This window comes from Dermochelys coriacea, chromosome 1, assembly GCF_009764565.3.
Source record: "Dermochelys coriacea isolate rDerCor1 chromosome 1, rDerCor1.pri.v4, whole genome shotgun sequence".
NCBI classification, from domain to species: Eukaryota; Metazoa; Chordata; order Testudines; family Dermochelyidae; genus Dermochelys; species Dermochelys coriacea.
The window spans coordinates 175996673-176011918 of record NC_050068.2 but is presented as its reverse complement, the minus strand read 5'-3'; the positions used below and the strand labels follow the sequence as shown (position 1 = coordinate 176011918).

Sequence of the window (15246 nt, the reverse complement as noted above, 5' to 3'; positions counted from 1 at the left end):
ATTGAACATATTTGTGCTATCATGCAACTAAAAATACCACATGTTTAAAAGTTACTTCATGAGTGTAGCCATTCTTGAGGGAAGGTTAACCCATGTTTTCTTTAACTTAGTTATTACTTGTTTTCATTAGCTCTTTAGATTATCAGATCATATTGGCAGATATAAAGTGCACCGGACATTTGCATGTTACGATGTTCACTGCTAGAAGGGGATTGATATTGTTAGTTTTAAGAGCCAGAGTAAAACTTAGAAGGGAAAATGGGAGAAACTGCTGATTTAAGATGCTTTGTCTTACTCCACAGTACTGCTTCTTTTTAAGTAGGGGGAAAAAACTCCATACAGCTGTGTTATCAGTGCATTGGTGCAAAAATAAAATAAATTAATTCCATACTAGGAGACAAATAGTGAGATGAATTTCTGAGCTCTGACAATTCAAATGGTTAAGATTTAAAACTTGTTGCATATGCAAAGTAAATTCTTGAGGGATGAGTGCATTTGTGATGTCTGAAACAATTAGTTAAGAAATAAAGAAGTTATTTAATTAAAATTACTTTCTGAGCATGTTCAATAGACTGTTTTTGTTTTTCTTACATACTTTAAATCCCCAGTCATGCAATTGACTCCATATAGGAAGACTATGGCAGCCTTATGGAGCCCCTTGGAAGCCTGTGAGGCTCCATACAGGTGCAAAGGTCTGCTCACATGGATCCAGTTGCAGGATTGGCCTGGAGGTGGTTTATAGTGAACACACACAGTAGATAATTGGGTCTCCAAAGCTCATTGCTGAGACCATTTGCAGCTAACCAGCCAGTCATTCCCTCTGTTACATAACCTACTTACTCCTCCTCACCCTTTAAAAGCAGTATGGGAAGGGCCACCAAGGAGAGTTGTGGTTTTCTGTCAGAAGCCAGTGGATGCAATTTGAAATTTCACACATGCTCCCCGGCTTTCCGGAGTGCACAGCCTGAGAGCAGGAAAATGCGTAAAGGAATATGCAATCTGTCTTTGTGCATAAAAAAATATTCTTTTATATCTCTAAAAGAAATACAGATACATAGACAACTTTTTACTGATGTATTAAGGTGCATAAATCATGGGGGAAACTAAAATATATGATCCCTCACGCTAACTCTCCTACCTTCTAGATATGTACACAATATATATCTTTGTAATTTACAAGGGTACACTATTTTAGACCAAATTAAAGTAACACAATTATTTTGCCATTATATAAACATTATTCTGACCCTTTATTTATTTTTTTACAGCACCAGCAGACATTTTTGAATCAGCTGAGGGAGATCACTGGTATCAATGACATCCAAGTACTGCAACAGGCCTTGAAGGTATGGTGGATTTTTAATGAATATTTAACTGATGGGAAGCAGCATGTGCACATGCTGTGAGTTAGCCTCCTGTGATGTCACTGTCTAGCTCTACTAAAGATCTTAACCACGTTCTTCAGTGTAAGGAGGCAAGACCTAATATTCCTTATGTGAAAAATAATTTGGAATCTTTTTTGGTGAGTGGTCAGGCAGAGGGGGTAGTGCTTGGATGTTGTATCTATCTATCTAATCTATCTAGAGCAGTAAAGTTAGCATCCTGATTCATTCTATGGCATTTCCCTTTTAGTGCAAAAATGACACACTACCTATTAATGGCTTCTTGTGTAATTTGAAAGAACAAAATTGATATCTGGTTAGATACTAATATCAATTGATGTGTTGGGTGGGGTGTGTTTAAAAAGAAGGAAAACATTCTCTAGCCATTTCTCAGATCACTGTTAACATCCCTGCTATTTTATGATGCACCAAAAAAAAAAATCCTGAGAGGATTATTATTATTATATATGGGGTGTGTGTGTGTGTATATTTATTTCCCCATGGTGTTTTTTTACCTGAGAAATATCAGGAGTATGAAGTGTGGTCTTTCCAGGTTGTGTTGGTGGACCTGTTAAGTGTCTGGGCAGATTTTCAGGGAATGAATCTTTAACAAAATATTCATTCAACCAAAATGTTAATTAGACACTGAATTTGAAGACACTGATGTCAACAAAAACTAAAGCATCTCGGGCCTCATCTGCACAGTTTGTGCAGAGTCTGACTGTTGGCTAAGGATTTGCTAGGTCGTGGCTCTTTGTTTTGTTTAAGCTATGTAATTAGTGACTCTACCGTCCCACTATAGAGTCAAAACAGTTATATCCCTTATAATTTATATATCTTCTTCCCCTTCCCGTACTGGAACAGCAGTATTGATATAAGATACCTCTTTGCGAATATAACTGCATCCTCAGGGTGGGTTAAATACATTGGTTTAGTTAAAGCAATACAACTTTTCTGATGTAGACAAGACCCTTCAGCAGATTGAATAAGGATGTCTTCCTGTCTTAATTTGTCCTCATTTGCTCTCTTTTGACTTTTTGTGATAACATCATTTCACTAGTTCTCCAGTTGTCATAAATTCTTGAAGAGCAAACAAGACCTGAATTTTTTGGGGGAGTGAGGGTGCAGCAGGAGTAGAAACTGCCACACTTCTTTCCCATAAAACTAAGTAAAATTCCCCTCCCCTTAAGCTTACCTTTCAATTTATTATACAAAAATACACACACAACCTTTTCCTTCCTTCTCCAAGAAAAAAACGAAAGAAGAAAGAAGTTTGGGGGCGGGGGGGAGGGAAGGGGCTGCATTTTTAACATCTGTGGGTGTGTATGTCTGTTACTCCTGGTTAAATTTAGACTAGAGGAAATGTTAACAGTAGAATACCTGTAGCCTTAAAAGTAAAAGGCCAGATCCTCAGGTAGCATAATTTGGCTTAGTTCTGTTGAAGTCAATGAAGCTAGATGAGCCAAATTACACTAGATGAGTGCCACCTGAAATTTATAATTTACAGTGCCTTTTTAACTAATTTCTTCTTTGATGGGTACAACTCCAGTGAAGAGTAATTACAGAAGAAACCTGTTGACTGCTCTGTCTTTTATAATTGGAAGTAGACATTATGCCTACAACATAATTTGATTAGAAACTAGCCAAATATATAAAATAAAAGGCTGAAGAGTTAAAATGATTTTAGATTGTGGCTTTCTAATCAGAATTTGACGTGGAAAAAATGAAGTGCAGTTGATTGTATGACAGTTGAAGTTGATCATAACAAACTCATTCTGGCCTACCATTTACATTTAAAAAAAAACAAAAACAAAAAACGTGAAGTCTCTTTTTCTGTTGACATTTAAAGGACAGCAATGGGAACTTGGAATTAGCGGTGACTTTCCTTACGACAAAGAATGCCAAGGTTCCTCAGCAGGAGGAAGCAACTTACTATCAAACAGCACTTCCTGGCAATGACAGATACATCAGTGTGGGCAGCCAGGCAGACACAAGTAGGTATTTCTTTCTCTGTATAAACTATTTTAAAAACAAAGAAACTGAGAAATCAGCTGTACAAAATTTACCATCAGTTCTGCTTGTAAATTCCCTAACTTCACATTTCCTAGGTTTTCAGTTGCTCTTGTTTTTCAGCATAAATTTTACTTTCTTCAGTTACTTGCTTGTTTTTTTTTTTTTTTTTTTTTTTTAAAAGTTCCTTTTTACTATTGGTTAGAAATTGAACTGGACCTACAACATATTTTTTCCCATTGTGGGGTTCCTGGTTGGGACATGCCAGTTCAAGAAGGATAAGTAGCTTTAAAGAGCGGCAAAAGTCCACAAACACAGGAGTACTTCAAATCTGAATAAAAATAAATATTAAAGCTATAAATACAATGCTATAGAAGTTACCACATATGCATTTTAAGGACCCTATATTGATAGTCAGTGGTGTCCATGAGCTAACTGATAACAGCAGGTGTTAAGTATGCTTTCTGCCTCTCAGGATTAACTCCCAAGTTTAAGAAGTTGGCAGTTGTCTCATGAAAAAAGATAAACCATTAAAAATGGTAAAGATCGTTTCATACGGGAGGCATTATTTTCCGATTATTCCCTTATTGTGTTGACCTTTTTCTTACGTTAATAGTGTACAGTATATTTTTCAGTCCTGGAGAGGATACTCGTCTTGCCCCCTTATAAATGCTTTGTTCACATGTTTTAGCATTTGTTACCTAAAGTAGAAATTATTCTCTAAAGAAATAAGAGAAATAACATGGAAGAAACAGAGTGTATTGAAGGGTGTATAATAGATTTGAGTTCTATAGTAATGTGTGAACTTTCTGTTAATATTGTTTTTGTGTTTCTAATCTCTTTTAAACACAAACCTAAAATTGAAATTTTAAAGTTTTTTGCACCAGACCCCCAAGCGGTGCAAATCTGCATACCTTCATTGAAGTCAATGGAATTCTGCTTTAGAGGAGCATGGGCTTTTGCGCTTTAGTTTTCATTTCAGGAAGAGGTGGTAACATAAGTAAAGACATTTTGTTCAGGGTTAGGGTTTCATATTATTTTAAGCAGACATTATCCATTCTAAAATCTAGTTTTGTCTCTAACAACTTGGAGTTGGAAGAGTAGATTTATGTAATTTTAAAGCTTATTTATGTTTTGGAATCACTGAGCTAGTTTAGGGTTTCAGCAGTACAGTGCAGAAAAGTGTATTTAATCCTCTGTGTTTCTGATCTCCCTTCATAAAATTTATCAGATATGCTGTGGAAAATTAGAATTTCCTAAGAATAAATTAAATATCAAAATATTGTGTAACTAAATTACTTTAGGTCTGGGTGAAGTCAGAAAAGCTTCTGTACCAAAATGGTGCATACTTAACATATCAGCTTCCTGTATGGATCCAGTACCACATCTGCATACTTTTCTGAGATACAGGAATTTGCTACTGCAATGTTTACGACTGTTGTTCCAGAGCAAGTACCGATATGGGATAACGAGTTGGATTCTGTTGTTGCTCATGTTTCATTAACTACTCTACTGATGAAAAAAGTCTAGTTGCAGAGCCACATTCTGCTGTCATTTATACCCCATGTAACCTTACTGGAGACGAGAGGGTTGTACAGGATGTAACAGAGGGTATAATCTGGCCCACAGAATGCACGAAATAGAACACATTATGAGTTAGAAATCCATGTTTAATTTGCAGCACTGATCATTAGAAAAAATAAATATTTATGGCTGTGAAACTGATTAAATATTGAAAGACAATCTAGAAGGAAGAACCATTGTAGAGTAAAAACACTGACATTTTGGAGACTGACATCCTTTGTTATCTGCTGCTGACTGTTCAAGTTCATTGACATCAAAACAAGAGAGCCCTTAATTCCTTGCAGGCTAGCTTTAGGTCACAGAATGAATGTATTTGGGAGTCTCATCCTAGTTTATTTCTGTACATGAGAAAACCAATTCAGCCTACTTTGGCTGTCTCTGATGAAGAGGAATCCCTGACTGGGATAGCAGAACTCTTGCATATCAGAAGAGAGGAGACTTTGCAGAACTTTGAGAAACTTTGTAAACTACACTATTCTCTGCTCAATCCATTCTCTGCTGATAAGTACCTTTATCGCAACCACTAAATTTGTTCATTTTTTATAAATAGAAAAAGCTCAAAACAAATCACCAGGACACTCTGTTGCAATCAGAGTATGAAGGGAGTGGGAATAGGACAGTGATTGATTTAAGAGAAGAAAGGAAGCAAATGTGGGTTAAGACAAAATATGAAAACACAATAACATAATTATTTTAACCTTCATTCCCTTCCATGAAGAGGGATGTTGATGCCACTTAAATCTGCAACACTGTGTAAAACTGAGTGTCTTGCCATTTAAATGTGTTGAACCCCATTATATACCCCACCAAGGTGTAATTATTTCAAGATAAACTCATCACATCATACCTTATTGCTTGATCATCAACATTCATTTGAAATTTTAAGATGTCATGAGTCATCTAGATACAGAGTGCTACAGTTTCTCAGCCATCCAGACAGGGGATAAGAGGTCAATAAATAAATACCGGAAACTCAGTCCCTGACCAGGGAACAAAAAATATTTGTTTGTTTTAGGCTTTTGAGTATATGCCAAGCAAAAAAAGGCATTGTTGTCTTATTCTTGAGGTTATTGGCTTAACTGGATCTATACTATTGAAAGATGCTTACTTAGTAAAGAATAAAATATCTGGTTGAGCCACCAAGTACATTATCCAACATGGAAGGAAGTGTTAGGAAACTGAAGTTCCTCAAAAGTAGTAGATTTTCTGTCCAGACCCTGTTTATAGCAAATTATTGGCTTGTCAGCAATTGGAAAAGCTATTAATTGAATGATCAACTGTTAAGATTTTAAAAACATGACTAGTTAATGAAAATGAAGAACCTTTCCACTCCTATCTCCAACAATGCTTTATATTTCATAAATTTGATAATTTACTACTTATCTGAAATTAATTCAGTATTAAACATAAAGGCCACATTATCACAGAAGTCTTAATACAGCCTTCACTTGTGCATGCCAAACTTTGCATGTCCCAACACCTGCATGTGCAGTTTTCTAGCACCAACAGCTGCATATACAGTTGATTTGATCACCTCTATGTGCAAGTGGTAGTTGTCGGTTTGTGTGTATGCAAATAGAATCCATAACATGAAAACTTGTTAAATGTTGGGGTTGTTGCAATACACCTGTACAAAAATTCTGATCTAGAGGTTTTTGCTGTCATGTGGATCCCAGGCATTGCAAAAGAGACCTGGCAGTTTTTTTCAGAAAGAGCGCTGTGCCAGTAGCAACACACAAAACTAGAGAACTACAGTAGTGTTTAATAATGCTGTGCCATTATAGAGCACTTGAAGCACTTTCTACCTGAAGTTCAGTCCTTTTAGTAGCATGATTTAAAACAGCTCACCTCAATTTATTTTTGTCTGGGGATGTTAGTCAGAATTGTTACATTGTTAAACATAGTATTTATTTGTCTCCTTTTTATTTGAGAAACTTAAAGAATCCAGGGCTAGAGGAGGAAGAAGCAGTGAAAGGGGGAAAAATTCATTTTCGAAAAATATTGTCTTTGTGTCAAACCTCAGCCAAGCCTGGCAGAAATAACCACATGCCCCTCTGTTCTAAAGTAAAGAAATTTCATCCCCTCATGCCACTAAAATTTTATCAAATTCAAGTCCTGAAAAATTTCATGTATAGAAATTATTCTTAAGCTCCTCTGGCAGAGACAATCTTATGACTGCAAAAGTCCCTTGTACATCTATGGAACTATATTAACTAGAGCAGAGGTGGGCAAACTACGGCCCATGGGCCCCTCCTGCCTTGCCCTTGAGCTCCTGGCCCTGGAGGCTCGTACCCGGCCCCTTCCCTGCTGTTTCCCTTCCCCTGTAGCCTCAGCTCACTGTGCACCGGTGCAGTGCTCTGGGAAGCGGGGCAATGCAGCTGCAGAGCCTGGCCTGACTCGGTGCTCTGTGCTGTGCAGTACGTGGCTCGCTCTAGCTGTGAGGCGTGGCTGTAGCACTGCCAGCTGCCGATGCTCCAGGCAGCGCGGTAAGGGGGCGGGGGGGGGGGTTGGATAAAGGGCAGGGGAATTCGAGGGAGGGGGTGGGAGTGTGGATGGGGTCTGGGCAGTCAGAGGGTCAGGAATGGGGGTTGAATGGGGGCAGTCAGGAAGGAGAGGGGGTTGGATAGGGCAGCGGGGGGCGGACAGGGAGTGGGGGGGGAGGTGGATAGGGCAGTCAGGAATGAGAGGAGGGGTTGGATGGGGCAGTGGTGGGCAGTCAGACAAGGAGCGAGTGGGGGAGGGGGCAGGGGTCCTGGGGGGCAGTCAGGAAACAGGGCAGGTTGGATGGGGCAGGAGTCCCAGGGTCAGCTGACGGGGCGAGAAGCGGGGAGGGAGGGCATGCGATATGGAGTGGGGGCTGGGCCACATCTGGCTGTTTGGGGAAGCACAGCTTCCCCTAACTGGCCCTCCATACAATTTCCAAAACTTGATGCATGTAATGATGTTCACTGCTAGAAGGGGATTGATATTGTTAGCTTAAGAGCTAGAGTAAACTTGGAAGGGAAAATGGGAGAAACTGCTCATTTACCCTCAGGCCAAAAAGTTTGCCCACCCCTGAACTAGAGGGTCACAGGCTTTGTTGCTTCTATAGGCTGAGCTCCTTGCACACACTTAGAGGCTCCTTGCATTCTTCTTTTTGTGTGCAAACTCTTCTCCCTCTCTATTTCAGGGACCCCCTGCAACTCCACTGCTTTGTTGTCATGCCAAGGGCTGTATGTCCCTTGGTTCCTCCCTTTGGCACATGCCATGGGCTCTGTGTGCCCCACCCAATATCATTGCTCTCATTTTCTCCCTGTGTTGGGCTCAGTGATCACCCCCATTTACCCATATCCCTCCACCATTCTTACTACTTTTGTTTCTGTTTGGAAGATGAATCATTCTGGATGTCAAAATTTAAACTATATTGGGATGATGGGATGGACTGAGATGAGGATTGGCATTATGATGGATGGTGTTTGTGGTTGCCATCAATTGGTTCTTTGATCTGTAGACAATAGTAAAGCTGTTAGAAGGTGCTGAGTCTGCAAACTGGATCCCAGAGGCTCCGCATTCGCCCATTTCCCACATCTGGTTTTCTGATTTTCATCAAAATCAATAGGGTACTGCCCATTGGTGCTCACAACATTCCCTGGAATTGTGAAATTGATTGGATGCGACATTCAAAAGGTAACACTTTAAGAACAAAGAAATACCATGAAGTTGAGTCTAGGATAGTGGTGGTCAAACTACTGCCCAGGGGCCGTATCTGGTCCTCCAGATGTTTTAATCCGGCCCTTGAGCTCCTGCCGTGGAGCAGGATCTGGGGCTTGCCCTTCTCTGGCGCTCCAGCTGGGGAGTAGGGTTGCGGGCTTGTCCCAGTCTGCACGGCTCCTGGAAGCAGGTCTCCCCCTCTGGCTCCTATGCATAGGGGCAGCCAGGGGACTCTGCATGCTGCCCAAGCACTGGCTCCGCAGCTCCCAATGGCTGGGAACTGTGGCCAATGGGAGCTGCTGGGGCGGTGCCTGCAGATGGGGCAGTGCCTCTGTGGAGGAGCCAGATGGGGGACATGCTGCTGCTTCTGGGAGCCGCTTGAGGTAAGCGTGGCTTGGAGCCTGCACCCCTGATCCCCTCCCCTGCCCCAACCCTGATCCCCCTCCTGCCCTTAAACCCCTCGGCCCCAGCCTGGAGCACCCTCCTGCACCCCCCAGCCCCTCATCCCTAGCTTGCACCCCTGAGCCCGCACCCCCAACCGGAACCCTCACCACCCCGGCCTCCACTTTTGTGAGAATTCATGGCCCACCATACAATTTCCATGCCCATATGTGGAACTTGGGCCAAAAAGTTTGCCCACCCCAGTTTACAGTCTCACTTTGCATAGGCAATAATAAATAAAATTATCTAATCTTAACTCTTTAATCCCAATATGGCAATAGTTTGAAAATCTTGGTCTTCTCAGACTCCGCAGTTTTTTATTCAACAGGCCAACAACTTCATTTTCCTTCTACTATGCCAGCAACTGTGTGACCATGGTTGTTTACTGTATGCCCCCAGGTTCAGTTACCACTCTCTGTCTCTGTCTACTGCTGAGTTTCATAGCCTGCTCACTCTTCCAGGTTCTTCCCATTTGCTTTTTTCTTTTTAGCGCCATTGATTTCACTCTGGGAAAATCTTTGACATTAAGAATGCAAATAATGCAATAATTGTCTCTTAAAAACACAAAACTCATTAAACTAGAGTATGATTAGTTTATTTTAAATGTGATGGGAACTTCCTGAATAAGCAAACTGAGTATATGAATTGGAAAAAAAAAAATGGACCAGTGGTGTGCTTATTAGCATAATTGAAATGTTTTCACTTATTAAACCCATTTGTGCCAATACACAATGAATAGGGAGAGTTTCAAACACTGGACCTTATGCATCACAGATACACACTGGTACCTAGATTAAAAAACCAAACCAAACCAAAAGCAAAGAGCCAGTTCCAACAGTCCACACAAAGATGGACTACAAGCTGTCAGGAACAGTATCCCCGATACTGTCACGGCTAACCTGGTGGCTGAACTTTGTGACTTTGTCCTCACCCATAACTATTTCACATTTGGGGACAATGTATACCTTCAAATCAGTGGCATTGCGATGGGTACCCGCATGGCCCCACAGTATGCCAACATTTTTATGGCTGACTTAGAACAACGCTTCCTCAGCTCTCGTCCCCTAATGCCCCTACTCTACTTGCGCTACATTGATGACATCTTCATCATCTGGACCCATGGAAAAGAAGCTCTTGAGGAATTCCACCATGATTTCAACAATTTCCATCCCACCATCAACCTCAGCCTGGACCAGTCCACACAAGAGATCCACTTCCTGGACACTACGGTGCTAATAAGCGATGGTCAAATAAACACCACCCTATACCGGAAACCTACTGACCACTATTCCTACCTACATGCCTCTAGCTTTCATCCAGATCATACCACTCGATCCATTGTCTACAGCCAAGCTCTACGATATAACCGCATTTGCTCCAACCCCTCAGACAGAGACGAACACCTACAAGATCTCTATCATGCATTCCTACAACTACAATACCCACCTGCTGAAGTGAAGAAACAGATTGACAGAGCCAGAAGAGTACCCAGAAGTCACCTACTACAGGACAGGCCCAACAAAGAAAATAACAGAACGCCAGTAGCCATCACCTTCAGCCCCCAACTAAAACCTCTCCAACGCATCAGCAAGGATCTACAACCTATCCTGAAGGATGACCCATCACTCTCACAGATCTTGGGAGACAGGCCAGTCCTTGCTTACAGACAGCCCCCCAATCTGAAGCAAATACTCACCAGCAACCACACACCACACAACAGAACTACTAACCCAGGAACCTATCCTTGCAACAAAGCCCGTTGCCAACTCTGTCCACATATCTATTCAGGGGATACCATCATAGGGCCTAATCACATCAGCCACACTATCAGAGGCTCGTTCACCTGCGCATCTACCAATGTGATATATGCCATCATGTGCCAGCAATGCCCCTCTGCCATGTACATTGGCCAAACTGGACAGTCTCTACATAAAAGAATGAATGGACACAAATCAGACGTCAAGAATTATAACATTCAAAAACCAGTTGGAGAACACTTCAATCTCTCTGGTCACTCGATTACAGACCTAAGAGTGGCAATTCTTGAACCAAAAAACTTCAAAAACAGACTCCAAGGAGAGACTGCTGAATTGGAATTAATTTGCAAACTGGATACAATTAACTTAGGCTTGAATAGAGACTGGGAATGGATGAGTCATTATACAAAGTAAAACTATTTCCCCATGGTATTTCTCCCCCCCACCCCACCCCCCACTGTTCCTCTGATATTCTTGTTAACTGCTGGAATTAGCCTACCTTGCTTGTCACCATGAAAGGTTTTCCTTCTCTCCCCCCCTCCCTCGCTGCTGGTGATGGCTTATCTTAAGTGATCACTCTCCTTACAGTGTGTATGATAAACCCATTGTTTCATGTTCTGTGTGTGTGTGTGTGTTTATAAATCTCTCCTCTGTTTTTTCCACCAAATGCATCCGATGAAGTGAGCTGTAGCTCACGAAAGCTTATGCTCTAATAAATTTGTTCGTCTCTAAGGTGCCACAAGTACTGCTTTTCTTTTTGCGAATACAGACTAGCAAGCACGGCTGCTACTCTGAAACAGTTCCAACAGTAGTTCCACTGTTCATCTTTGTACACTAATTGTGACTAAAGGTCACTAGTGTATCCAGCTAGACCTTTTGAAGATCATGTCCCCTTCCTCCCCATTCAAAACTAATCTTTCTGAAACAGCAGATATAGCATTTTTGAGTCTTGGACTCAAACTGATGTTTCAATGCCATTGGCATAACTCTGAGGAGCTGCTTCGCTTATTAACAAAACTAAGAGGTGATTTATTGTGTGACAAAACATCATCCTATTTGGCTGCAAAGTTTGAGAATAAATTCACTGTCTCTTACAGGGTCATTTTTAAGGGCTTGGTCCAAAGGTGATTTGATTATGGTGTTTAAATACCTTCATGGGGAGAAAACACTGTGTCCTAACGGGTCCTTTAATTTAGCAGAGAAAGGTATAACAAGAACCAATGGCTGGAATTTAAAGCCAGACAAATTGAAATCAGAAATAAAACATTTTTCACAGTGAGAGTGAATAACTATTGGAACAAACTACCAAGGGAAGTGCTGGATTCTTTCTCTTGAAATCTTCAGATCAAGACTGGATGCTATTCTGGAAGATATGCTTTAGTCAAACACAAGTTAATGGGGCCAAATCTGGAGTAACTGGGTGAAATTCTACATATGGCCTGTGTTATATGGGTCAGACCAGATCTAATGGTCTCCTCTACTCTAAAATCTATGAATCAATAGTAATCCAGCCAAGGGTGACCAGATGTCCCGATTTTGGGATCTTTTTCTTATGTAGGCTCCTATTACCCCCCCCTCCCACCCCCATCCTGATTTTTTCACACTTGCTGTCTGGTCACCCTAATCCAGACACAAGCCCTCACTATAGGTATTTCAGTTCAGAACCTTTAGCTCCAAAATCTAAATTCCTACTTAATCAAAGGATCGGCTTTTAAAATGAGTAGGTTCATCATGTTCCAGTAGAAGTCACTATTCAATAACCACAAGCCACTGGTTCTGTGTTGCAGCACTCTATAAACTCATAGATCAACGGAACATCATAAATCAAAGGACCAATCAGCCAAAGTAACCAATGATTATACAAAATTCAAAATTAGATACCTTGAAAATGAAAGGGCCCAAGGTATTGCACCAAAAGACTTCAGGCCAATTAAAAATTAACTAGCTACAAAATATTAATCCAATTTTTTTTAAAAAAAACATTGTTTGAATTTTTCTTGGGAGGCCACCATGTATGCTTGGAGAATCAGGAATCATTATATAGAGAACAATCAGAACAGATGTCCTCTAAGTACATTAGAAACATCAGTTTTCAACTATGGGTTCTGTTCCCATTTAGATATCCAGTGACCCAAATTAGTTACAGTGACTGTGTATCTGATGAAAGAGATAGGTAATAAGTAATAACTGTTTGTTTAGAGGAAAAATGCATACGGACACATGAGATGCGAGTACAGTTTATAAAAGAAAATCATATAGCACCTGAGCTAAAGCCTTTTGAAACCAGTTGGAACATTTCTGTTGACATCAGTGGGCTTGGGATCAGGCAGCCTATGAAGTAAAGCTGTTTGGTGATGTGTAATTAGATGTCATCTTTAAAAATACTGTTCACTAGCAAAATTTTTTGAAACAAAGTGTAGATGGGGATTCTTCTTTTTGTTTTAATACTATATGATCAAGTTCTGTTCTTAGTACACCAATTAACAGTAAATTTTTTGTGATGTCATTCTTAGCATTTAGGCTAATAGCACATGTTAATACACATTAAAAATATATGCTTTCCATAAACCAGAAAAAGGAAAAAAATACAATTTTGGCAAAGTGTCAGTTGACTTTGATCTTGAAATATTTTGGCAGCCTTTGCTTTTTTTAGCAATGGGAACTTGTCTGGACTCAATGGAGGGTAGTTTGCACCGATAAAACTACTGTGTGTTTTGTCTTGGATGGTGTGTGTGTGTGTGTGTGTGTGTGTGTAAAGAAAATGAGATTTCCAAGTTTTTATTTTTCACTTTAAATATTGACTCTTTTAATTTTTGTATAAGATGCAGATAGCTCAAAGATTTTTCTTATCAACCCCAATGAAAAAGGAATGGCTGCAGAAGATTCCACCTCTCCAAAGAAGTGACTAACATAATCCTAGATTCACCTAATTAATGGGGATGCCCATTTATTCCAACCTGCTTTCCTCCAATATACCCCAAACTAACCTTTCACCATCCATTATTAGCTGTGATTACTACCAGCACTCTGCAACTGGAAATATAGGAAACTTCCAGTGAGATTGCAGAGTTGCTAAGTGACTACCAGCAAATGGGTGGGAAATGCAGAATGACAGATAATTATACATTGTAGAGCTGTAACTTCATTAAATGGTTATGGCGATCATAGAAACTGAAATCTTGTTACTTTTTAAAATTTTTTTGAATAACAAGTGAATCATCCAATGGGCAGCATATTGATTTAGAGCTAACACTCCCAACTACTTCACTGCTGGCCTCTTCTCTGCAATTTTTATTAATATTTTTTTTATCTACCATCAGTGAAGTGTTCCTACTGCCAGCTCTGAATGGCCAAGTCTCTCAGTTTGCAGGTGTGGTACCATATTTGTAAATTGCCAGGTTTTTTGTCTTAATTGGCATGTACAGAATACTAAAATCCATAATGCATCAAGTGTTACAGTCAGCTGATAAGGAAGCTATCATTTCATAATGTGTTTAGCCCCCTCTGGAGTGAAATTTACAAGCCTGAGACTCTAAATGTTCTTTAAAAAAATAAAAAAATCAATTCAGGAACCATTTCCAAGCATCACAAAGATATTTAAAGTAAAATGAGTTACTTTGCTGCTGTTCTTGCTATTGTTTATTACTGGAGTACTATAGTTGTGTATATTGCTTTACAGGTAAGAAGACATGGTTGCTGCCCCTTACTCAATATCTAAATTAAATTGAATTTCAGCCAAATAACACAGACCCTGGTGGAAGCTGGTGAGGAGGAATGCAGTGGGAGAAGGGCCAGTGCTCTGTCTAATTTCTGAAGATACGAGAAAAGAACTGTCTTTTGATATCAATAATCCTTCCTTAGCTGCCACTTCTATTTGGTATTGGGGTGTAGCTATGGAAATGATTGTAACAGCACACATTCAGTGTATTATTTTGATTCAACAGAAAGTATCCAGAGCTATATGAGACTGGGGGGCAGGCCAATCTATCGGGAAGGCTAAAAAGAGAAGCTCTTGAGAATGAGTTACAAAGGCTAGGCAGTGAAAGGGGAAATGTAAACAAATTGCCTCATCTCCTTTCCTCTAAAACTCCCAAGTTTGTAGCTCTCCATTCTGTCATCCACCTCCATCTGCTTTTAACATTGTTTTTAGGCTGGAGTAATCCCTGGCATAGCTGCTTTGTTTGACTTTGCTCTGGCCCTTAAGAACAGGAAGGAAAGTGAAAATGGCACTGTAATGACTCTGGGTTTGACATCACACAGGTACACATAAGGGTCATCTTTGTACAATATAATATGTTCATTTCCCCACCCCCCACACCCCGCTGCCTTGCAAAGTGGGATTTTCAGCCATGGAAAGTCTGATACCTTCAGTCCTCTGTCCT

The 15246-nt window shown here is 40.3% G+C and overlaps 1 protein-coding gene across 13 annotated transcripts in view; it reads left to right on the top strand.

Annotated features, from left to right (window-relative positions):
* Positions 1–15246, top strand: part of USP25 (ubiquitin specific peptidase 25) — a 148160-nt gene that overhangs the window by 27669 nt on the left and 105245 nt on the right. For 12 of the 13 annotated variants that reach the window (XM_043509274.1, XM_038391770.2, XM_038391739.2 and 9 more), the window contains exons 2-3: positions 1269–1346; positions 3232–3376. In XM_043509274.1, coding sequence (XP_043365209.1) covers positions 1269–1346; positions 3232–3376 — 223 coding nt within the window. Of the gene's footprint in view, positions 1–1268; positions 1347–3231; positions 3377–15246 lie in introns of those variants that run through there. The other variant, XM_043509320.1, reaches the window with a different exon arrangement.